General features: G+C 44.8%; 1 protein-coding gene across 1 annotated transcript in view; it reads left to right on the top strand.

Annotated features, from left to right (window-relative positions):
* Positions 1-740: 740 nt before the first annotated feature.
* Positions 741-24,520, top strand: part of MTA1 (metastasis associated 1) — an 85,103-nt gene continuing 61,323 nt past the window's right edge. The window contains exons 1-3 of the mRNA XM_059822285.1: positions 741-757; positions 20,409-20,476; positions 22,893-22,986. Coding sequence (XP_059678268.1) covers positions 742-757; positions 20,409-20,476; positions 22,893-22,986 — 178 coding nt within the window. The 5' untranslated portion in view covers position 741. The remainder of the gene's footprint in view (positions 758-20,408; positions 20,477-22,892; positions 22,987-24,520) is intronic.

Consider the following 24,520-nt stretch of genomic DNA (forward strand, 5'->3'; position numbering starts at 1 on the left):
GTGTGTGAGTACAGGGGTGTGTGTGTGTGTGTGAGGAGGGCTGTGTGTGAGTACAGGCGCACATGTGTGTGTGTGTGTGAGAGGAGGGCTGTGCCGGTACCCGGTGTGTGCAGGGAGGGCTGTGAGTACAGGCGGACAGGTGTGTGTGTGTGGGAGGCTGTGTGCGCGCTCAGGTGCTCTTTGATCGTGCGCGTGTCGGGCCGTACGTGCGGACAGGCCCTGTCTCTGTGTGAGGAGGGCTGTCCGCGCCAGGACAGGCGGGGGCGGGAGGAGGGCTGGGCCTGCGTGGCGGCAGGCGAGCCGCGCGCGGCGGGCGTGCGGGGGCAGGCGGGGTGTGGGGGTGCGCGTACGTGTGTGTGTGTGTGTGTGCGCGCGAGGCGAGGCGCTGCCCGCCGGCAGGCCCACTTCCCTCCCGCCGGGCGCAGGCCGCGGAGCGCCGCCCTCACACGCTGCAGGCTGGGCGGCGGGGCCGGCTCCTTCTCCCTCCCTGCCGCTGCTGCCGCCGCCTCCGCCGGGCCCCTCTCTGCCCGGGTCCGCCGCCGCCCCGCCCTCCGCCTCCCGCCCTCCCTCCCTCCCTCCCCGTCGGCCGGGCGGCAGCCGGCGCGGCCCCTTTAATTCCCCCACTCCCCTCCCCCGCCCGGCCGCTCCAGCCTCCATTTTCCAGCGGATCCGGCACCTGGAGGCGGCGGCGGGAGCGGCCCGCGCCCCGCACCCGGCCCCGTCCCGGGGATGGCCGCCAACATGTACCGGGTCGGAGGTAAGCGACCCCGGGGCCCCGGCCCGGCCCCGCCGCGCCTCCTTCCCCGCGCTCCCTCCCGCGTGCGAGCGGCGCCTCGGGGGCCCGGCGGGCCGCGGCGGCGGGGCAGGCCCGGGGCGGGGCGGCGGCCCAGCGGGGCGGCGGGAGGCCGGCGGGGAGCGTTGGGGCGGGCGGGGGGGGCTGAGGTTCAGGCAGCGGCTGGGGCGGGCTGGGGGCTGGGGGGGGCAGCCCGGCGGGGAGGCAGCCCGGGGGGGGAGGCTGGCGGGGTGTGGGGCCTGGGGGGCTCCGGAGGGGCGGCCGGAGGCTGGGGCGGGTGAGGCGTGTGGGGCAGAAGCGGGGCAGGGGCCTGGTGAGCTGTGGGGAGGGGGCGGCGGCGGGTGAGGGGAGGCCTGGCGTGGGGTTAAACGGGGTGAAGGGCTGCCGCGGGGGAGCCCTTACGTGGGCTGTAGGGCGAGGAGTGGGGAGAGACGGGGTGGTGTGAGCCGGCGCGGTGGGGAAGGCTTAGGTGAGGGGTAAGGGCTGGAGAACAGCCTCGTGGGGCTCCAGCGTGTGGGGAGACGGGGCATGTGAGGTGCGGGGCTGTGGGTGCTCGGGGGGCTTGGGCAGAGGGGAGCCGAGGGCAGATCCGGGACGGGGCACGGGCAGGGTGAGGTGGGTGAGCGGGGCTGGGGCAGCGCAGGAAAGCAGGAGCGGAGAGGCCGTGGGGAAGCAGCGCCCGGACGGACCCCGGGATGGGGCCTGGGGTGGAGTGGCTGCTTAGATGGGGGTCATGCGAGGTTGTAGGGGTGGGGACCAAGGAGGGGTTGCTGAGATAAGGAGCACAAAGATGGGCAGAGACTGCTGCTGGTGGAGCGGGGGACTGGCGTGAGGCACGTCCTGCAGATCTTGGCCTCCCCTTCCACTCTTGCTGTTTTGTTCTGAGCTTTCCCATTAGTCTTCTATTGAGGGTTGCGCTCCTGTCTGATTGTCCTTTGTTTTGACTCACGTGAAGAGAAAGGAGAGGCAACAGGGTTTGGGACTGCATTTTACGGCATATAAACTGAGGGTGGTCTGGCATGAATTTGCGCTCGGCCATTTTCCTCCATAAAAGCTGTTCTATGGAGCTTCCTTCTCCCCAGGACTATAGGATGTGCAGGAAGATGTTTTTGTGGGGTTCCCTCTTTGTCAAAATGCCCTGTTCCTTGTGGAGTTCTGTAAAACTGGAGGAAAGTAAACAAGGGAAAAATAGAGCGAAGGTGGCCAAGCCATCCTGTCTGGCTACTCTCCATCAATAACTACTTTCTGTTCTTTCCGCTTTTCTGGCCTACCCTTACTTTGTGCTCTGAAAAATGTCACTTCTTTTGTCACGTTCGTACTTTTTTTCTGGTTGCACTTGGTTTCACAGAGGGATAAGGTGTGCCTCTTGTCTGTCCCGGCTTTGTTTCTTGGGTTGCTCCAAGCTAATAGTGTGCGTGTAGCATTATGTTGGTTTGGACATGCTGAGAATAGAAAGATGAAGGGTAAGACGAGTTGTGGAAATTTACCGCTCAGTTGCTGGTGTGACTTGCAAAGGGAATTGTTTCCTGGAAATTATTGTTTGGCATTTAACGTTATAGCTGCCAGTCTTGTGTGGAATGTCTTCTCTAGTATTTTGTATGATAAAATCTGTGCTCTGCACCCCATGGGTGGTGGAAGGGGGAAGGGACCTCTGGAGACCTCTAGGCCAACCTCCTGCTAGAGGACAGAGAGCTGTCCCATTAGAGCAGGGTGCTTGGGGCTGTGTCCAGCCTGGTTCTGAGTATCTCTAAGGATGGCGATGCCACCCTTGCTTTGGGCCCTGTCTAGTGTTTGACTACGCTTAACGGCGAATACTTGTTTCCATGTGTCTGGTTGGATTTTCTCATGTTCCAGCTGGTGTCCCTTGACCCTCGTCGTACCCTGCGAATCTCTGAGAAGAGCCTGGCCCCGTCTGCTCTATACCTCCTACTCATTAGTTGTAGACAGCAGTAACGTTTTCCCTGAGCCTTCTCCTTCCTGGGCTGACCTAACCCGCCTCTCTCCGCCTTTCTTTGCATGTCCCGTGTTCCAGCACTGACCACCTCGGTGGCCTCTGCTGAACTCCCTCCTGTATGTCACCTGTGCGGGGGAGCCCGAGTTGGACCCAGTTCTCCAAATGGTCTTATGAGTGCTTAGGAGAGGGGCAGGATCTGTCCCCTCGCCCTGCTGGCTGCACTCCTGCTAACATGGCAATGCTGGCTGCCCTTGCTGCAAGGGTGCGCTGCTGGCTCCTGGGCAATTTGTTGTTTTACCAGGTGCCTTCCTACAGACATGCTATGCCGACAGCTTGTACCACTGCAGGGAGTTATCCCACCCCAGATGTGGAGCTTTGCTTTAGCCGTAGTTGAACTTCCTGGGGTTTTTGTCAAGCCATTTTCGAGCTTGTTGAAGTCTCTCTGAATAGCAGCCCTGCCCTCCAGCATGTGGTATGCTTTTCCCAAGTCCTCAAACTTTTAGAGAGTGTAGTCTAGTCCCTATCCAGGTCATTAAAAAACTTCTAAGCAGGGCTGGCCCCGGTGTTGGTCCTCGAGGGATGTCACTAGGAACCGGCAGCCAGGTAAGGGTTGTAACTTCTGATCACAATCCTTTGAGCCTGGTGTTCTAGACAGTTTTCCTCCCACCTCTGTTGTCTGGTTATCTGGGCCGCTCCTCAACGCTTTGGTTCGAAGGATGCTGTGAGAGACTTAGTGTGGCCTTTGACACCAAGTTAAGGCGTCCAGCACCCCCTGCTCTCCCCTCAGCTGCAGAGCCAGTCTTTTCATCCCAGAGGAGAGTCGGGTTAGTCAGGCGTGATTTGCCTTTGGTGTATCCATTTTGGCTGGTCTCAGTCACCTTCTTGTCCTTCCTGTACTTGGAAATGGTGTCCAGGGTTTGTTCTGTAACCTTTCTGGGCAGAGGGCAAGGCAGCTGGCTGATAGCCAAGGTTACAGTGCTCCGTTATTGTACATATGGATGAAGTCTTGATTTGACATAGTACCAAGATCAACACATGGATGGGTGCAGCTGTTTCTGTATGAGCGCTCTGTTTGGCCCGAGCCGGAGGAGTTTGTATTACTGAATTGTTTCTGACCGCTGGTGCTGATATCTCCCATTAATGGTTTTGTGCACTGAAGTTGAGTGTGAACTCCAGGGCAGGATTAAATCCTGAATGGGATTTGTGCATCGTCATTTCATATACTTCCCACTGGAAGATAAACATTCAGCAGATAATCTGTTATTATTCTTGTGGCTACCGAATTGTGTTGTATGAACTCCAGACCTAACAGCTACCAAAAGCAGCTTGTTCGCTGTAGATCAATAGTGCTCCTAGAAGTATAGGTGGACTCAGAAAGGATGGTGATCACTTTTGGCCTAATTATGAAACGCCGTGAATTTTTGCTTTCAGAAACCAATAGGTGATTGCACTTCTCTGATAAAGACCGATTTTAAATGCATAGTTGACAGCTCTTCCAGAGGGCATGAAGTGTCTTGCTGTCTTTTAACGTTGGCATACGGTAGTTCCTGTGCAGAGGAGCTGAGGAGCCTGCACAATGGGGGCCGAAGGTGGCATGCAAGTCTTCTCCTTGGTGTTGTGTAGCAAAGAGAGTGTGCTGGGGGGGTTAGGAGCTGTCACTTGAACGGTTGTAACACTCCGTGGGTAAGTTGACTGGTGGCGTCAAGTTGCTTAGAGAAAGCAACTGGTTCTCCTGCTTCCTGCCAAGTTCCTACTGGTACATTTCTGATGGAGGTGGGGGTTGGTTGCCAATACAAATGGGACTCTCATAAGCTAGCATGGTTCATGGGGGATGTGAAACTTTTTAAAGGTGTAGGGAAGATGCCAGGGTATCAAATTCCAAAACGAAGTATGGGGTCTTACTCTTTGTCCAGAAGGAAATCCCAGAAGTGCCTGCCTCCGGTGTGGCAGAGGTGAAGATTTTCTTAACAGCTGCCGTACGGCCATGAAATAAGTGGCAGCATGATGAGAGTGGGCTGCTTTTGCTTGGAAGGAGTCGTGGTGGGCTGGCCTGCCGCTTCACAGAGCGAGCGGACTGGCAGTCTGCACGATCACGGACCATATGGGAATGTTGGATAAACACCAGATCTGAGAAGCTTGGGACCTCTGAGCAGGAATTTGGGGCCTCTGATGAAAAAATGCATGTGGGAGAGAGATGTTCATTGTTCTAGCTAGTGCCAGGCTCCGCTTTCAGGAGAGTGCTGTGTCAGCTGCCTGGAAGAGAACAGGTCATCTCGGTATCAAGAGACTTCCCAACAGCTATTCTGTCTCCACCTTCTCCGGGAGAGTTTAATGGTAGTACGACAAGTATTTCTTTAGTGGCAGTAATTGACTGAGCCCCATTGCAGGTTTATGCCCCTGTGGCATTCCCTTGATGCAGCGAAACAATGATTTTTGCATTTCCACCTTGCACTGATTTGAGGAACTTAAATTTTTCCACCTTCCCTCCTCCTCGCCCTTTGTTTTTTCCTGGATTATTTTTAATCTGCATCAGCTACCCGATCTGGTTCACTGTGGGACTGTGTGAACAGCTGAATGGGCTCAGTGGGAGGGCTGGGAACAAGGGGATGGGGAAAGAAAGGAGAGGAAGGATGGAGGAAGAGCTACTGAAGCCAATACTTTTGCTGAGACAAATGTCAGTTTATGCTTTTAGATAAAAAGCCTTTTATATGTTCTTGACTTCTAAGAGTTACCCTCTTGTTTGGGAGCATACTTAGCTACAAAATTATCACTGCTTTTGAGTCTATGGTACGTTTAAGGTATGTTTAAATGGCATTGGGAGCCAAGATCACAGGTCAGTCAGGGACATGCGTGCTAGCTGCATCTAACACGTTTAAAGTAAGTGAAATTATGACCCCACAGTGCCTGGCATGGGCATCTAAGATTCTCAGCAGCTTTATTCCAGTGTGCTGGAGATTCAAGCTCCACAACTTACTTGGTGGTGTTATTCTCGCTCACTAGATTAGACCTGGTATTGGTGTGCCTGTCTGTGCTGCAGCCATACTTCTCATTTCAGCATAGCCATCCCCAAAGTTTTTAAGAATGGTGGCATGACATCATCTCTGTGTTATTACAGAGTGTTATTAATGTGTGGCTGGGGACCACAGTCTGACCTGCCCCCCATCCCGTTACATACCCCCATTTGGCATCCAGACTTTTGACATCCATACTGCTGCCAGAGAGCTGCGAGCAGATGGGTGCATTGGTCCTCTTGACATCATAGTGATGTCAATAATAATTTTCTGTGCTTTTCCTGGTAAAGAACTGGGGTACAGAGCTATTAAGGAAGCTTGCATAGAAGCATGTTGTTGAATCCTGATCTGGAGCATGTAATTTGGATAATTTCACTGCAGGGGCATGTGTAAACCCTCTCCTGTCCCCTTGCTTTGTTATCAGTGTGTATGTATGTATTTTGGGTTGCAGGAGGGGTTACTGTGGGATATTTTTGTTTTGGTTGTGTGTGTTGTTTTTTTTCTTTTTTTTTATTTATTAACTTTCAGCTGAAGTGGAGTATTTGAAGGTAACCTGAGCTGAGAGTGGGTTTAGTGGAGAGAGGTATTAAATAACCAGTAAAGATAATAAAAATGAGAGTTTATTCTTGCAAGTTACTAATAGGTTTCTGTGGTCATTGGCCCTAATAAATATAGGATGACTTCTAGCTTATCACCTTTCAGCAACAGCCAGGCAGTGGGTTTCTTCATCTTTTCCTTTCATTGTTTCTAGTTATACAAGTTTATCTTCTTGTGTTTTACAGTCTTCCTTTCCTTCCCCTCTCCCCCGTATCGGACTGCTTCAGCATTCATTAGCCTTTAATTGGGAAACGTTGCATGGAGGGGAGCGTGGTGTCAGCCAGCTTAGGTGTGTTTGGGGGCTAGACCTCTAACAATTGTGTCGATACATGCTCTGTGGATTTGTAATAGCTGTAAAGCCGTTTGCAACTGGCAAAATGGAGCGAAAGCACTGAGCTTGCTTCTGCCAAAGGGGGGGAATCTGGCTTCCCCCCTCCTTGTCCCCCAGCAGGGTGGTGCTCACCTACTGCCTCTCCGTGTTTTTCTTGGCTGCCTCTTTGGCCAGGTTGGTGTTGCTGGCTTGTTAGAAAGTCAGCACAGCGACGGAGACTGTTTTCTGCTGGGTTAGTGAGTTTAAGCAGTCCCCGGGCTGGTGTGTGGGAGGGCTGGGGCCTGCCGGGAGGGCTGGGGGGACACACCGCCTGCCTGCGGCGGGGGCTGGCAATGGTCTGGTGGGCAGCCGAGCCGCACCTCCGCCATGCCGACATGCTGTTTTACTCCTTGGCGGCTGTCGGAGCCCATCGGTCTTGTTTGTGTGTTTTGCCTTTCAGTGACGGTGAATAAAAGACACTTGATAAATTGTGGAAAAAGGACTTTTAAACTTTTTAAGCAGCTCCTTTTGTTTAACTAGTGAGATATTGGGTGAATGTAAGAGATTTTCCTTTCACTTGCATCTAGTTGTTGTTTTTCAAGCAACTTTTGATGTTTAAACATCCTCACTTTAAATAAAGAGTACTTAATCTCTCCCCAATAGGACAAAGAGAGAATGTTGCTGTTATGGTTTTTACTTCAATTTATAAACTACTCCTGAGCAGTTTGGGGTCGCTTGAAAGGATGGGTATGAACTGTTTGAGGTCGCCGCCTCCTAGTTCTGCACATCTGGCAACAAGTAATCTGTTAAGTCGGTGTTACTTCTGCTTCAAGTAAGGAGTTTTTACACCGTATCTTACTGCTTTGCAAGTTCATTATTTTTTTAAATCCCCAAACAGGTAACTGTCCAAGCCCTTCAGCTGCTTTGCCTGAGTTACCCCATGAGGGTTAGATAACTGGAACTGTTGGGAAAGGTGCTCTTGTAAGATATTGCGGTTCTAGGTCTTCAGTATCTCGGCGCTTACTGCCTTAGATCTAATATACAAAGAGGTCATGCTTCAAAGTGTTTTTTAAAGTCTGGTATGATTCCTCCTCTCCTCTTTACAAGTAAAAACCAAATTTGGTCTGTTGGACTGTCTGTTGTTAACAAGCACCTAATGACTTTCTGCTGTAATTATTTAATGTGTAAGAAAGCATTTCAGTAGGGAAAGACATCGAGGAATTTTTCACATTAAAAAAGACACAACCTTCTTCTTTTAAAAGGAACTTTGTTATGCCACAGTTCAAGGGGCTGAACCCTGGTGCTTAGATGAATAATTTAATTTTTTTCACCATTGCAGATGGCAAGTTTCTCATGTCCAGTAGGATATGGGATACAGCTGTTTCTGGAGGTTAATACATTGTGAGGTCCTTAGAGTTGGTGCTGGATATTCAAGCGTAACAAAATTTAAGCTTTAAATATCTGGCAACCTGTGTATGTTCATATATTTCACAAATTTACTTTAAATATACAGTAAAGCCTAAGATGAATTCAAGGAAGAAGGTGTTTTTTGGAAGCTTCAGGAAGCGTCTTGTCTTCTCCCCCATGCTGCTCCTGCACTTCTTGCACACCAGTCCTTTTTGGAAGATTCTTAGTGGATTAAACGCTATTTGATGCTTCAAGATGCATGGAAACCATTCTTATCTCAGCGACAAATTCAGCCCGTAAAGACAATAGCCTGTGTACTTCTGATTTGCTTGTTCGCTTCACAAAAAAAACCTTGAAATTTCAGTTTGACCTCCATGAAAAATGTTTGTGTTTGCTTATAAGCTCTGATGATGAGACCTAGGCCTGACTGAACAGAGAAGTCCCCTCAAGCAAAGCTCCTGATCTGTATCTTGGGTGATAAGTTTACTGCCAGTGTGGGGACTTGTCCTTTACGTCCATCTCCATTGCCTGTGGGATGTGAGCGTGAGTAGCGTGTCTTGTGAGAATTGTGAAGACTTCCTCAATTTGTTATCCCCTTAAGCCATAAGGGAAGGCTTAAGTCTTGAAGAATGAGGTTTTCTTCATGGTTGTGCAGAATTAAACATCTGTTTGGTTTTGGTATATCACTCCTAACTAAACGTCAGGTTTCTGCTTCCTGAAGTAAGTGAGGAGGCAGATGAATCACTTACAGGGGAAGGACCTGTGGAATAGTGGTGAAGCTTTTGGCTGTGTAGCCCAGCCCAGAAGGAACCATGCACAGGGTCTCCTTGTCTAGCTCCTTGGCTGGATTGTCTTTAGGAAGGAGGAGTGTTCCTGAGATAATTTTTACTTGACATTGATCAATGAAGTAGAGTGAAGAAGTTAACTGGCGGCTTTAAAGTGAGTTTGCAAGTGAAGGAAAAAATTCAGGCTTCTTCAGTCTTCTACATGTGTGTTACTTGCAAGCTGCTTAGTCTTTGTGGTGCCTGGGATTTCACAACTCTGGTTCTGTGCATTGCCAGATCACCAATCGCGAACTGTTAGATGTGGCCCATGGTAATGGTTGTGCTCTGGTTAATGATGTGCTCTGGTTAATTCAGGGACTTCATGATTTTATGCAAGATGTAAGAGGACAGACGGTACTTGACCAAGCATAAAGTTAGTGTGGTGTAATGTAGGCTGATGACTTCTGATTCAGCACAGAGCTTGTCCTTACAGAGTTAAGTTGTCAACATCTGAACAAATTTGAACCAGCCAAGTGAGACAGTTTCTGTGGATGTTTCTTTGGTAGTGGTGACGATCTAAGCAGCTCTTGCTCGCAACCACTTGTTACTGTTCTCACGTTGCTTCCTTAGCTGGGCTTACACAGTTCGGCGTGTCTGTGCAGCGAAGCAGGTCAGGGAATTGCTTTGGTTGGGAGACAATTTTTTGACCCGGGTGAGTTCCTAATCAGGTTTACCACGTGCATGCCTTGCCTCCTCCCATCCAAGGAGAAGCTGTCACAACTTGAGGGGGTGGTATGAGAGGGCGGGGGATGAATCAGCTTCACTGGCACTCTTGTTTGAAGAAACATCTGCAAAACTATGGCAGGAGTTTATACTGCATCCGTGTTTTACATTGTGAAGCCATGATGTTTTTGATCTGGCACTGAAGCCCCTACTCCTGGACTTAATATACTGTCATATCATGCCCTAAGCAGTTAAATCAGCTTGACTAACTGAAGTCAAACGTTGCTCTCAAACAAACAAACCAACCCAAACAAAACCCCACAACTTGTGTTGTTGTTGTGTTGTTGTTGTGTTGTTGTTGTGGTGTTGTTGTGGTGTTGTTGTGGTGTTGTTGTGGTGTTGTTGTGGTGTTGTTGTGGTGTTGTTGTGGTGTTGTTGTGGTGTTGTTGTGGTGTTGTTGTGGTGTTGTTGTGGTGTTGTTGTGGTGTTGTTGTGGTGTTGTTGTGGTGTTGTTGTGTTGTTTGTTTGTTTCTTGAGGGTGACACCACACTTGGTGTCTGAGTACTTAAGAGCTTCTTGTTTTGCAACTCTTGAGATACTTGCAGGGAACATGAAGCTGGTTTCTTGTCCTCTTCTGTGCTGCCTAAATATATTTTGGAAAATAATGTTTTTCTTATCTGTCCTTAGCAATGAGAATTGCAATGGAACAGGCTGTTCCCTTGGCTGCTAGAGAAGAAGATTGTTAGGGTGCAGTTTGAGGACACTCCTCTCCCAGGTGCCCCCCCCCCCCATACTCCCCCATGATTTAAGGAGTTCTCATCTTACTAGTTTCTCCATCTGCTCAAGTGTTTCTCTGGCTCTTCTGTAAATTAGACCATCCTGGTCTTCCCTTACAATCCACCTTTGGGGAAAGGTTTTTCTTTTTTTAAGCCTGGACTGTTTCCATGAGCTGGTTCATGGTGTGGCCCCACAAAGAGTTGTACTGGTGCAGCTGAAATTGTGTAGGCTCACAACTTTGCTACTGCAGAAAATGTTTGTGTAGCTACATCCTTGCGAACTGAAGTGGCAGAAGAGGCAATACAGAACAGGCTTTATGTCCAGAGGACTTTGAATCATGCTTAGATATCTCATGTAAAGCAGAGAATAAAAAAAGTCATTCTCCAGGAATATTTAGTGTATGCTTGTCCTGCAGGAGGCTGGAGGCACTGCAGGAGGCTGGAGGCAGTTGACTTAATGAACCTGAAAGGGTCAGTGCCACATGCAAATGTGTCTCAGTTATAGCTGGGATATTGGGAGTGGATTAATTGAAATGGGTTTCCTTGTACTGCCATATAATTGATTTCTAGCAGCAGAATTGCTTCTTTATCCTCAGGGTAGTACTTTGGAAGCTTAATTTTATTTCCAGGATTCTCAGAAATTCTCTTTTCAAGTCTTGTTTGTACACAGTCTCCCTACCTTACGTTTAAGCTGGCATCCCTAGTATCAGTTACTTCAGCGTGGCATAGTTCTTATCTGAGAAGAGTGACCCATGAAGTACAGCTGACACCCGTAACCTCGTTTTCACCCTCCTCGTTTTCACCCTTGTTTTCACAAGTACCAGCAGATTGCTGTCCTTTGTTTTTTTTTTTCCACAGATCTTTTGTGACTGATAACAGCCAACAGTGCTGTGAGGAACAGAAATAAGGATGTTGACTTTATCTAAGACTTGTGTTCTTTCTTCTGTGAGGTGGTTCTTCTGCTGCTTCTGCTCCCACTCCTTTCTAATGTTGCACTTTTACTGGGAAAGGTACCGTATGTACGAACTCTGTGTCTTGTCCAGAGCTGAGATCTTGAGTCTCTAGATTGTTGCTGCTAGGCAGAATACCTGCCTTCTTCCCCAGCAGAGAGGGTAAACATTTGGGAACACACTTGGTCATAATGAATCACATCAGAAGTTAATCGAGCCCAGGACCTGCCTTGAACAGCACTGACAATAGAGGTGTTGGGAGGTGCGTAAGAAAGCAAGCGCTTTCGATAATTCCCCCAAACACTGTTGGAATCTCCAGTGATTTGCTTTAAAACCTAGTCTATTAATTGTTTCTGAAATGGGAACCATTTCATATCTCTCTCTGTTTTACCTTTCTCACTTGTCGTTTCAGTATCTATGTTTTTAATACAGGGAACAGTGATCAGAACTTAATTATCTTTGAGACTTCTGTCCCTCTGTGAAATATTTTAAATCAAACAAAGGGTTCAGGAGTTAATAGGGAAGAACTAATGCATGGATAATGGAGCTGCATAAGCCTTATTTCACTAAGAATCAGGCAAAAAAATTGTATGAGGTAGCTGGACAGGAATTTTTCTTTCCCCCTTTGACATGATAGAAAACAAAGAACAGAAGACCTTTGGGAAGTTCCAAATCCCTTAATGTTTCAGAGTTTAAACTGGATCAAGCAACCGTCAGTTTTTCCAAGTGAGTTGCATGTCATTAACTTAGATGGTGGTTTTGCTCTAAAAAGGTGGAGAATGTTTCTTAGCTTGAGTAGAGTTCTGTGTGGTAGATACTTGAGTTTTTGTTTGTAACCATTACAGGTCCTTCAGAGGTTTGGTCTTGGGTTTATTTGGGTTTTTTTGTAGTATCTCTTACTACATGAGAATACTGATAAAATACTGATAAATAGAATACTGACAAAAGTTTGTATCAGCTTCTTTATAGGTCTGTGTCCATAGTCCTGTTGCATGGATCTTACAATGAATTGCTTCTACTTTAGGGTTACTGTTTGGGGAATACTGAACCTGGATTTTTGGAGGCAAGTCAGAAAAAACTGGTTTCATCTCAAACCAGCCAAGTTATTTTGGCTGTCCCTTTCTAGATGTAAGTTCTGCACATTTGGAAGCAAATGTAATGTGAACATTTTGTTTACCATATGAATGTGTAGATAATCCTTGTTTCTGGAGTGTTTTACAGTTTGGGAGTTTTTAAGGTGAGGAGATAAAAGCCTGTTCCTTCTTCTTTATGTTCGTGTCGTTAATCATATTCTCCAGGGCAAGCCACCTTTAGAAATAAGAGTTTAGCCATTAGAAAAAGAGACGAATTAACAAACTCAAGAAAAACAACTACCTGTTTCTTACAAGCATGCTGACTCTGAGTTAAAGTATGATAAAATAAGGTATTGATATTTGCACTGATTATCAGCTTCTGCCCATTTTTGTACAGGTGTGTGTTTCATGGGGACTTGGCAAAAAGTACATGGGTTTCTCACTTGTATATTTATGAATTTGCCACTTTGTTTTCCTTCTCACTGCTGGGGGACGGAATGGCGTCTTGTTCTATGTTTTTTTTTATTGAAAATAAGAGTATAAGCTGGTATGAAACTGAGAACATGGACTTCTGCCATGCATTTTGAATACGTGAGGCTGAACTTCCTTTAGTACAAAGCAACCTTGAGCGGTGCTTCTGCATGCGTATGTGTGTAGATCCATGCTTGGAATTTGATTGTCATTATAGAGGCTTTAGTTTATTAAATGAAACTGAGTTGTCCTTTCCTTGCATGTATCCGGACTCTTCACTTTACAGCTCCAGGGTTCTTTCAAGTCATGTTTTTCTTGGAGAAGAAGTGGACAGGGGAAGTTGAACTGAACATACTGCATATCCTTGTATACGTACATCTGTAAATTTTTTTTTTAGAAATTTTACAGTATATTATATGAGCTGATATAATCTGGAGAGGCTGTATGCTTGCTCACCACTAAAGTGCTTGGCACATGGGTGTTACGATGATGTATTTGTTTTTTAATATCTAGGATGTTGTCTTCCCAGTACATCCCGATAGGCTCAGGATTGTACAGGCACCCTTGTTATGCTTTCTGCACGCTCTCCAGGAGGGTAAAAGCAACTTTCCATTGTAAGGGCTGGTGTCGTAGGAGAAACAAACATTTTACATAATTTACAATGCTGTTTTGTAATTAAGATTTTCTGTACATATAATTTCAGCGTGTAATTAACTAGACATAACTGCTATTTTGGAGGGAGTGTGCTCATATAACTGCCTGCGTAGGCCAACTCTCAACATCTACTGAACCTGGAAAGCTATGGGAGCTATCAGAGGAGTCATGCTGTAGAAACTCCCAAGTGAAGACTATTAACTGCCAGGCTGAAGTAGGAAGTTGTAAAGGGAAGGGTAGGGCTGCAACAGTTCCTCAGTTCCTTTAAGAGCATTTTCTGGCTCCAGTCTGAGAAACTGCAAGTACATCAGGAGAATTTGGCTGTTGATCACTTTGCTTGTGTGTGGAGCCATCCTGCCCTCGTTGAATGGCGTTTGCGATGTCTGTAGACCTGATGGTGACCTAAAACATTTGACCGAGTGCCAGAGCCTTCTGGGTCCTGTGACCGGTAGCTCTTGAGAATGGCAGCCTTCCTTGCTGAAGGAAGCCTTGTCTGCTTTTACCCAACTTGGGACTGTTTTCACTGCATGTTTAGAGACCGGGTAGTCACTGTTTTGGATGGACGTGCACACACAGAGTTGAGCTGTCATTGCTAATTTATATCTAGGAAGTTTACTGCAGGCTTTGGGTTTAAGGAAGTGGTGCGGTGGTGTGTTAATCTTGCTCCGTTGGTGAAAAACCAGGCTTTCTGCTTTAGCAGTGAGAACTTGTCACTTAGGTAATTTTTCCCTTTTTTTTGTGGCTAAGCCTTTTTGTTAAGACCAGGCAGCTAGTCTCAGGAGCACGTGGTGTGAGCAGTGGATTCTTCTCACGAGCATGGTCCCTTTTGAGATGTGTATCTCAGTTAAAGATTTCAGTCAAGAGTTATTTATTTTGATCTCTGTTCTCATGAGCCTTTTGACTTGGTCACTTTGCTCAGAAGAGCAAAGTTTGCTCAGAAGAGCGAAGTTAGTGTGATTTAACTGGGGTACCTTAACCTATCCTTACTAAATTTAGTGACGGTTTGCTGTTAACTGTATGGAGTGGAGATTTCTGAAGGAGACGTTGCTTGCTTTTGCCATGTCCCTCACTAAATGACTATAGGTATTTAAGATGCTTCTGTGCTTGGGTTGTTGCTCCATTTGTGCTCCTTTTTTAAGGAGTTGAGCAGTAGTAGTGAGTGGTGTTGCCCATAGAGCAGCAAGCTGAGGACAAGGCAGCAGGTATCCTGTGTGTGCAGTAGCCACAAATACTGCCGCCCAGTAAATATGAATTGACCTTGTGCTGACAGTATATCTTTAATACCTTTGTCAGTCTGGGAAAGACATTAATTGTGAGTACCTGGTTCATGTATACTCATACTTCTTTTAGCAAGAGAAACAACTGTTTCTGTTTTCCATTTCTGGTAGTGAAAATATTGTGCTGGTAAGGCTTTCTCTGTTGAAACTGTCTGCTCTGTAACTAAACATTTCATCAGGTGACAGCTGCTATGAGTGATGCAGGCTTTTTGAACAGCCAGAAGGCAATGGGACCTAGGCTCTGCCAGGTGAGATTGCTTGACTTGTAGGCTGAAAGTAGTGTTAGCCTCTCCAGCCTCCTCTTGCATGAGAACGTAGACCAGGAGGGATTGTATTATCCAAAATGTAAAGTGATTGACAGTTTCAGGACCAAGCTGCTGGATAATTTGAAAACTAGAGCTTACCGAAAGAAGCTGGCCCAAAATTGAATTGGAAATCCAGAGGAGGCATACATTTCCCATAAGATAAGTAATAAAGTAAGCAGGTCATCGTAAGTTTATGCACTCTCTTGACACTCATCTTTAATTCAGGGCAGCAGCTTTGTGGATTGGGCAGGGGAAATATTTGCAGCTGTGAAGGTACTTCTTTATCACATGTCTGGAAATGCACGTTGTACCCAACAGTGGTAGTGAGTGCAGGAAGAGGAGGGCTTCAGCCTCCCTCGTCTCCCGAGTACATCTGTAGGCTAATGCAGTATGCAGCATGTAAGACTTTCTGGAGTTAAGGTAGGGAGCATTCAGCGAGGTGGTCCTCAGAAAGGACTTGTAGCTTGAAAGGCAGATGTAAGTTGGGAAGGATAAAAATACTTTTGGGCATTTTTGCAACTTGATCACCTAAAAGCCCATAAGGTTATTAGGTAGCTCAGACATGTCTAATCTTATAAATATATGACCTAGACAGTGTGTGTTCTTTCTTTTGTGGTACCCCCTCTTGATTTTCTTTTCCATGGACCGATGTAGACTTAATCAACAGCAGACATGAAGAGGGCAGAGAGGGAAGCTATTTTGCAATAATGTCTTAAAAGTATATGAGAGCAAAAAGGAAGTCTTATGTTTATTGCTAATTGAGAACAATTATTTTACTGCCTTTGTGGAAAATTTCCATCTTTTGTGGTCTGTAGGCTGTCATTCTAATTTTAGCTTCTGTACTGCTGCAAGTATGCTTGTCTCTGTGTGTAATAGCAGTTCAGTACCTGTGTAATATAGCATTGGTTTCTAGTAAGTGGTGTATATTCTCAGCTTCAGGAAAAAAAGTTATAGGATATAAAGGCTTTTTGGGTAGATTAACGTGTGCACGTACTTCTGCTGTATAACAGTACAGGCAAGAGGAAGAAATAAATGTTGAGTTTGTGTCAGAGGTGGTGATTTGCATGATGGTCCTTACTGTCTTGCGGTATTGTCACACTCCTCAGTCGTTGCTTTAGCCTGATCATAGGGAATTCCGTAATGTGCATGAGTGATGCTGTTAATTACGATTGTGATGTGGACGCATGGCTGATTAATTCAGGGATTGTGAGTTTAAACCACAAGCTATTGTTGAAGGTGTGGGATTGAGTCTCCAACCTTCGTTCAAGTCGGCTGTGTGGTAAGGGGTGAGCTTTTTGTGTTGCTGTTGGTAAGCAGGCGTGCCGTGCTTGTGGGGTGCAGAGCAGATAGGCTAGTCCTTTTCTTCAGTTGTGTAAGTAGGCAAGCCAATAAATTGGCAAGGATAGACAAGCCTGTTGTGTTTGAAGAGTCTCACTTGTTTTGCTTGCTATCAGGCTCTACTTTTCTGTCCCTAGACTTTATTTTTTGTTTTAGTGTACTCTTTCCTTCCTGTTCTGTGGTAGGAGCTGAGATGCTTATCTTCCTGTTGTTTGGAGGTTTGTTAATTTTGTCTCTTTCCCCATCCTCTCTTTCAGCCCAGGGCACAGACACTCTGGCAGTTGTGCACATACAGGAAGTCTCCCATTGACAACTGGATTGTTGAAAGCCTGTGGAGGGTTTCTGTTATCCCGTATGTGTGTGTGCATGCGCATGTGTGCAGTTGTAGCTACTGTCCTGAAAGCAAACTGGGAATAGTACTAGTTGGGTAGGCAGTATGAGAAAGATGCACTTCCACGGTACGGGAGGAAGCTGGAGATGAAGGGGAAGTGCTGCTCAAGGGGCAGGGAGGTATTTTGGAGTGTAGGGGTCAATGGAGCATGGTGGTGTATCTCCTTTAAACGTGGTGTGTAGGAAACCAGCTGTCACTGATATTGTTGCTTATGGAACAATTTAAGAGGAGTGTTCTCACCTGCTACAGCATCAGTTTGGAGAGTGGTTTGTTGAACTTAAAATTTCCATTGTACGTGTGGAACAGTGAGTAACTCGAGCATTTCTCTGTGCAGGATAGCATTTTGATTTTAGTTAAAGTATTTAAAATCTCTCTGAAAAATGCAAATTACTCCCCTCCTGAATTGCTCACATTCTGTTTTATGTGATTTGCAGTGCACTCTGCATTACTTGCAGAGAGGAAGAAACCCTTTTCCAGGTAATTTGAATAATGGGAAATAGGTCTCCATTAGTTGCATAGCTACTGGTGAAACACTTGACATAGTTTTGGGATTAGTCTTAAAACATGGATGAGATATACTGGGCTGTGTATATGTGACGTGTTGAAGTCATCAAGCACTGGCCTAAGTATGCACCTCTACACTGTGTCCTCTGTCAGCTCTTGAAGCATCCTGTGGGACGGCTTCAGTTCTGCCTTTCTGCCAGGTGTGCAGTTGGCTGTTTTGTGTGAGGTTCATTTGCAGTTACTGATCACGGTGCGTGGGTTTGGGGATGTTCCTGTTGCTGAGCAAAGCAATGTTTTTGGGGTTTTATTATTCAAAACTGTTGGATATCATCATGAGCTGTTCTTTGCTAAACCATTCATCTGTGATAAACTTTCTTTAAATCCATGCCAGATTTTACAGTCAATAAACTGTAGTTACATGACAAATTGAGGTAATGTTCACTTGAGGTAGAAAATGTCTGTGAGAATATATGCACATACATGCACGCAAAAAAGCTGTTAGAAAAATTATGTGAACTATGAAGATTTGTGATGGTCACCTGAAACCCATGGAGTTAAAGACAAGGTTATATTCTCAAGATAGAGATTGACATTTCCTTTAGTTTTCATTCTTAATTTTCAGTCACAGTGTTCACAAATGTAAGATTTTTGCATTGGCCTCAGCCAAGGTACCTGAAGTGAGGGGTAGCTGGTAGTCTTGGGAGTAATGAGAGGGGTGGAGGGAAAGAACTCGTCCTTTCTTCAGGTGATGGAGCCTCGAGGTCAGAGGTGGCTGGTGAGCTTGGAAGCACCTCAAAGCTTCCACATCCTCCACTGCAGGGCCCTTGTAGGGAGGGCATGGGTGGTTCTGCTGTGGGAGAAAAAATTTCTCCTTGATCTGCTGATCTGTAAATTGCTTAGTGCCTGTTATTGTTATTTCAGTCAGCAGTTGTTATTGCTGAAGCTGCCAAGTATCTGTTTGGTTTTGTGACTTTTGGTGGAGTTGGTCATAGTGATGTTGAGCCTGTTGTTTCCCGTTTGGTGTGCTGCACAGAGCGTTTGGTGTGCTGCACAGAGCAGGTGCTTGGGAGTGGAAATTTAGGATCTGGTTACTTGGGTGTTTTAACCATTTCTGGGAACTTTGTTTTCTACAAACCAGATGTCCAGTCTGAATTCCTTAGATGAGATCATTCTTGAGTCTAAAGCCTGCAAGGAAGTGACATTTGAGAGGAACCGACTCTTGCAGTCAAGAAGAAAGTTTTGGAGTCGCTCAGATGCGTGTTAGTGTGTGTGAAGATAGCTGACCATCAGTCTGAGAGGTCTGGAGCACAGAATGCAGAAAATTATAAAAAAACTGGTTGTGGTATTTCTATGGTTTATTAGCCCTAGTTACACTACATATGGTTGAACAACCCAGGACGTACACTGTTTTGAGTATTGGCATTGCAACCTTGTCACTCATCACTTCAACCAAGACCATGTTGAGACTTCATTGTGAAGGTGTCTTTGCAACTTATGGCATATCATACATTTTTTTGGAAAGACAAGACCTTGGGAAATTGCTGCTCTTGGGATTGTAGCCCCTGGGATTCTTGACTTGTGACCGCTCTCCTAAGGCAGCTCGCCCCTGTTGAAGGAACATGAGGGCACTTGAGCTATTTGGAGTTTGAGAGGGCTACAGGTCTGGCTGGGTCATTTTCTCAGCGCTCTCCGCTGTGCTCTTGTGTCTCATGGAGCAAGTAGCTTGGTCTGTTAACTCCAGGGAGACCTACGGATAACTTGAGCTGTAAGCAGTAGTGTGAAAAAATCTGTGTCTGGAGCTTGAGTAGCGTTACATGGGGATTTGAAAGGGCTGCTGTAGGACGTGATGGGTGAAGGCTCTGGTGTCTCCTTGGCCACCCTGGAGATAAGAGGGGAATTGTTAACCCCCATGGTGCAGCTTTTTAGGAGCAGAGGCCCTTGGGGGTGTCTTCCTTCCTCTGGGCTGGGGAGGAGGTAACAGTATCTCTGATTCTGACAACCCTTTTAACAAGCATTTCAAGGAGATTGAGGCTAACTGCTTCAGTATTGTCCCTATTTACAAAAGACTAGCACCACTAAACACCCATTCAGTGGTGGAGCATCATGCTGATGTGTTCATTGCAGATTACCTGAATCGTGCCCAGGGGCTATGGGTATTTTGCTCCAAACACAAATGAGCTGGGATGTCTGGAGGGAAATGGTCTTAAATTTAGTAGATAGTTTTGGAAGGAATCTTGTTAGATCTGCATGCAAGGTCAGCACCCGAGGGTGGGTGGCTGTGGTGGGGAGGTGAATTCAGCCCTCTTTTTGCCTCATTTAAGACTTAGGGTTTGGCTTCTGGAATATTGGGAGATAAAGGCCAAGTCCATTCAAGACTCTTGAGCTTCTATTTCCTTACCTGTAAAAAGGAGTGTTTAGGTTTGGAGCTCAGAAATACCAAATTATTCATACAGCACTCCTTGATGCTTCCCTGACTTTTTTTTGAAGGTGCTACCTTGGGTAAAGAACTAATTTTCTTCTTGTAATTTAAAATGTTCATCCACCTTGGAAATACAAGCATTACTGACCTGTCTGGCTTACTATATGGAGTTTTGTTGAGCCTATTCTAGGATAACATAGGTGTAAAAGACGAGGAAGTAGAGGAAAAGATAAGAGAGAAAGAAAGAATGAAACTATTTGTATTCTAAGTAAATGGGCAATATGTTGAAGCTGCGCTGGAGGGGAAGAGGGAAGATCGGTATTGCTGGTGAGAAGTGGCTGCATTTTGATAAGAAGAGGAAGCAAGTAAAGAAAACAGGGTGGTCCAAGTGGAAATAATCTCATCAGAGAGAGAAGGAAGATATGCTTTGCTTTTCAGGCTGACAGTAGAGCACCATATTTTTTTTTTTCGAAAGTGAGTTTATGGCCTTCAGATTGCACTAATATATGTTCCTTATACTGGCATGGATTTTGTATTTCCTCACTTAAAATCCTGGACTTAGTAGGAACATTTGAAATACTGCTTGTGCCAAGAAATGAATTTGGTATGGTGTCTCTAACAGGTACACATGTGAGGTTTTGATTCGAATTTTAGCAGTTAATCTTTCAAAGTATTTTTTTCTTTTTGTCAGATTATGTCTACTTTGAAAATTCTTCAAGTAACCCATATTTGATACGAAGAATAGAAGAGCTCAATAAGGTAAACAATTTTTTTCCATCAAGTCTTGGAAGTTAATTGAATTTATGATCTGTTTGATTTGATTAAAATCAAAACAATTCTTTGGCAGTTCTCTGGTAATTAGAAGCTTAAAAATACTTTTGTTCTGATAATTTTCTGGAATGCTTTGAGACCTGCTAGATTGTTCTCCTTTGGTATGAAAGGACAGAGCGTCAACGGTAGGTCATTCTCATAGTGATTATGCCTACCTGTAGGGCAGGAGATTTCTGCAGTTCTTCAATTCCATGCCAGGATCATGCGATACGAAGGTAATATAACAGTTTTCCTAGAGGATGGAGAGCTTTGTAATTGGATCTTTCTTGCGGGAGGCTCTTGCTCAACAGGAAGGTTTGGAGCTATTATCTGCTTCCTCAGACTTTGTCTTTGCTGGTTGTCCTTTGGGCCAGTGTATTATTTCATCTGCCGAATTTCCCTTTCATTGGATCTAAAAGGGAAGCATGATAGTTTGTATGTGGGAAGCCAGCTGAAATCCTCAATGCTGAAATTTTACCTAGTTAAGGAGGAGGGAGGACTGTTGTGAAGCCGTTAGCTGTGTCCTAAACATGCCACTTTCTCGGGTTTAATACCAGCGTGTCCATTGCAGCCCATACAGAAGGAATGTAACATCGCTGTTTTGGATTTGAATTTCAATTAACTGACTAAAATTAGGTCTTTTTCTTCAGCGATGGAAAAACATGTCTTTCTAAAACAGTTACTTGGAAGAGAAAATTTGTCAATATGATGAGAAATCAGAGAATCTGAAGGCCAGGACATCTTTGTAACCCCTTCTTTTCAGTGGAGGTCTTTTGCAGAAATACTTGGTCTCTCTTCCATTAACGAAACAAGAGTGAGTTCATAAAATATTCCCAGTGGGTCCATAGCCATGAGGTATCAATAGCTGTATTCCATCAGTTACAGGGTGCAGATTTGTTGATGACTTTCTAGGAAAGTGTTGTTTTCCCCTCTTCTACTCCCTCTTTATTCTTCCCCCTCTTTGAGAAAAGAACTGTCAGTCTGGATCCTCACCGCAGTGCAGATCTTGCTTGAACTGTCATTTCTCTGACCTGCTCTTTGAAATGGGTCTTTCGGGTTGAAATGAATCATGTATCTTGTTGCCTTTTTCCCACTGAGTGTAAATTAAGCCTGGGCAATTAAATGACATAGATAAAACACAAACAGCTACAATGTAGATTAACAAGATGGCTCCTGCCTTTGTATTTTGGTTCCTCAAAATTTAAAAGTTCTGAATTATTTAACAGAAAAGGATAGAAATTCTGCAGGCACTGTACCAAAAACTGGTAGGCTGCAAGGGGAAATATTTATGCATGTATGTATTGTCTGATTTTTTTTTTCCTTTGTGTTAGGAGAACTGGTATTATAAAAGATGAAACTTTTCCTCCCTTCACATCTTAGCAACAAAAATGCGTATCAGTTTTTTATTTTATTTCCTTGTGGACAGATTGCTGGTCCACTACCTTTTTTGCAGACTTCCCAGAGGGGAGTTTGTATCTTAGTATTCTAGTTTCTTAAACTGTGTAACATCATTATGGTTTTCAAGGACTCTTCAGTAGTAGGATACAACTCTTTTAAGTTACATTTTTGTTATTTGTTGATTTATTTTAGAGACAGTAGATTGGCTGGGCTGTTGCAAACCAACAGGTGTATTTCTCCTAGAGTTTATATAAAGCCAGTTTCACAATTTGGCAGATACCATCTTACAAGAGATTCATCACCTACCTCATTTTAAGAAAAAAATCCCAAACCTTTCAAAAATTCAGACTTTTTTGTATGTTGTCACTGGTGTCGTTTATTGCTTGGTGGAGCTTCCTTGGTTCTCCTTTTGGAATGATTTTTTTGTGTTAGTCATTGTTTAGCTCACCAGTGCTGTCAGAAAAGAAAAACCTATGTGATTTCTTTTGTGAAAGTAATAATGGCTGGGTTCTTTCTTGCTTTCCTACTCTCCTACAGAGTTTGGAGAACAGCCTAAACCTGAATTCTGTTGTTATATTTCACAGTTATTTTTATTAGGATTTCAAAGATGTTTTTAAGTTCTGCTAAACGTAGGCATCACCTGAAAAGTAGCGAAGTGGTTGGTCAGTATGTTGTAACTGCAGGTAAGTGTTTTTTCTCACCCCTTGAAACATCTGTAACTGCTAAAAATGGTGAACCTGCAGAAACACTTAGGAGGCAAGGGCCAAACTCTGTTTTCCTACCCTGGAATGGATCACACCGAAGTTTGTGTGTTAGGTAACGAGTGTGCAGCTGGAGGGTGCTAAAAGTTGATGCTGTGAAGCTCTTGTGCAAAATTCCAAATTATTTACAAAGTTCTCTAGTTCGGTGCTTACAGTTCGGTTCTTGATTTGTGCTCGTGTTTTATTTTTCTTTTTTCCTGTTTCAGACTGCCAATGGAAATGTGGAAGCAAAGGTGGTATGTTTCTACAGAAGAAGAGACATATCAAGTACACTTATCGTATTGGCAGACAAACATGCAAGTAAGCTTGTTTGTGTTCAAATGCTTCTACATAAAATTGCCAAACTGGGATAGAACTTCGATATTTTAGTTACAAGTATCAATATTACTATTTTTGAATGTCCTTTTCCTGTACTCACCTTCAGCAAATTGCATTACTTGTTTGGCTGACTTTTCTCTCTCTCTTGCTCACCCCTTAAACCTTTTAAAACCTCATTTGGTGTATGGTTTGGTTATCACGGTAGGGACAGACAGAAGTTTTCTGTTAGGGCTGAATAAAGGTGTCTTATTTGCTTCATAGAAGTGAATTTCTTAATTTTTGGGATGAGGGAAGGTATTCTCCTTGTCTCATATATTACTTCTCATGAATGATTCTGTTTGGTTAGCAGATTAAAAAAAGAAACTCAAACTTTCTTTATGAGTAGATCAAATAGTCTGATCATAGGAAGCCGGCTTGAAACATGGCCAGCCTGAAGCTTGGCTAACAGGAATTCTCTTTACATTTCCAATATTAGTAATATTTTTTGTAGTGACGAAACTGAAGAGTTTCGTACTGAACATGCTCAATAAATACTTTTTAAAAGCACTGAATTTTAGAACATCCTATCACTGTTTTGAATACTTCAAGTCCTTTTGTTAGGAAGAAAATAATGTCTAGGCTGAGAGGAGACTTGAAAACTATAACTTTTTTTTTAGTACCATACTTTCTGATTTAAAAAAATAAACGTGAAGCTAAGCTATCATAAAATTTAGGAGGTTGTTCATGCTACCTTACTTCGTCCTCCTTTGCATGTATGTGTTGCATAACTAATTTCTTGATTTTTATTATTTTACAGAATGTTGTGTTAACTTATGTTGGCATGCACTCCTCTGCCAATTGGGTCGGAGGCCTGTGAGATACCTAGCTGGGCAGAGATGGAAGCTTATTTCTGAACAAAAATTTAGTGTTACAATTCTCTTTCAATTATAGGAACAGTTTTAAAATTCTAAAAAGTGCATACAAAAATAGTTATGTGTCAGTATAGATTGGATGTTTGCCTATATACATCTGTAAGGCAAGATATTGCAAAAAAATTCAGGTAGCTCAAAAAAAAAAAAAAAAATCGCACAAGATAGCTGAGAAGCTGCTGTGGATCTGTGCATTCTAAACTCAGAAGGGGGTCAGCATGGTTCAGTAGCTGGCCCTCAAGGGGAGTATCTATCTCCGGGGTAGAAATAGTGCAACATATTACATGTTGTTGGGTACTTTATCTGGGGTGCTTCCAGCCTGTTTGACTCCATTCCAGTTGCCAGTGAGGATTAGATTTAGGTTCATTACATGTTCCTCTGCCAGTTCACCATCCCTCTTGTCCCATCTTTGCGAGGTGATGGACACAGTACTAACAAAACAGACAGTTACCAAACAGACATGTTGAAAGGGAGAAAAAGAGTAATCAGGCGGAGTTACTAAACTGTTTTTACTTATAAATGACAGAGTATGGGAGATGCAGCTGTTCACATTGCGTAAAATTTAGCAAAAAGCATGGACAGCCATATCACTCCAGGCTTTCCTGTAG

This window comes from Gavia stellata, chromosome 10, assembly GCF_030936135.1.
Source record: "Gavia stellata isolate bGavSte3 chromosome 10, bGavSte3.hap2, whole genome shotgun sequence".
Classification (NCBI taxonomy): Eukaryota; Metazoa; Chordata; class Aves; order Gaviiformes; family Gaviidae; genus Gavia; species Gavia stellata.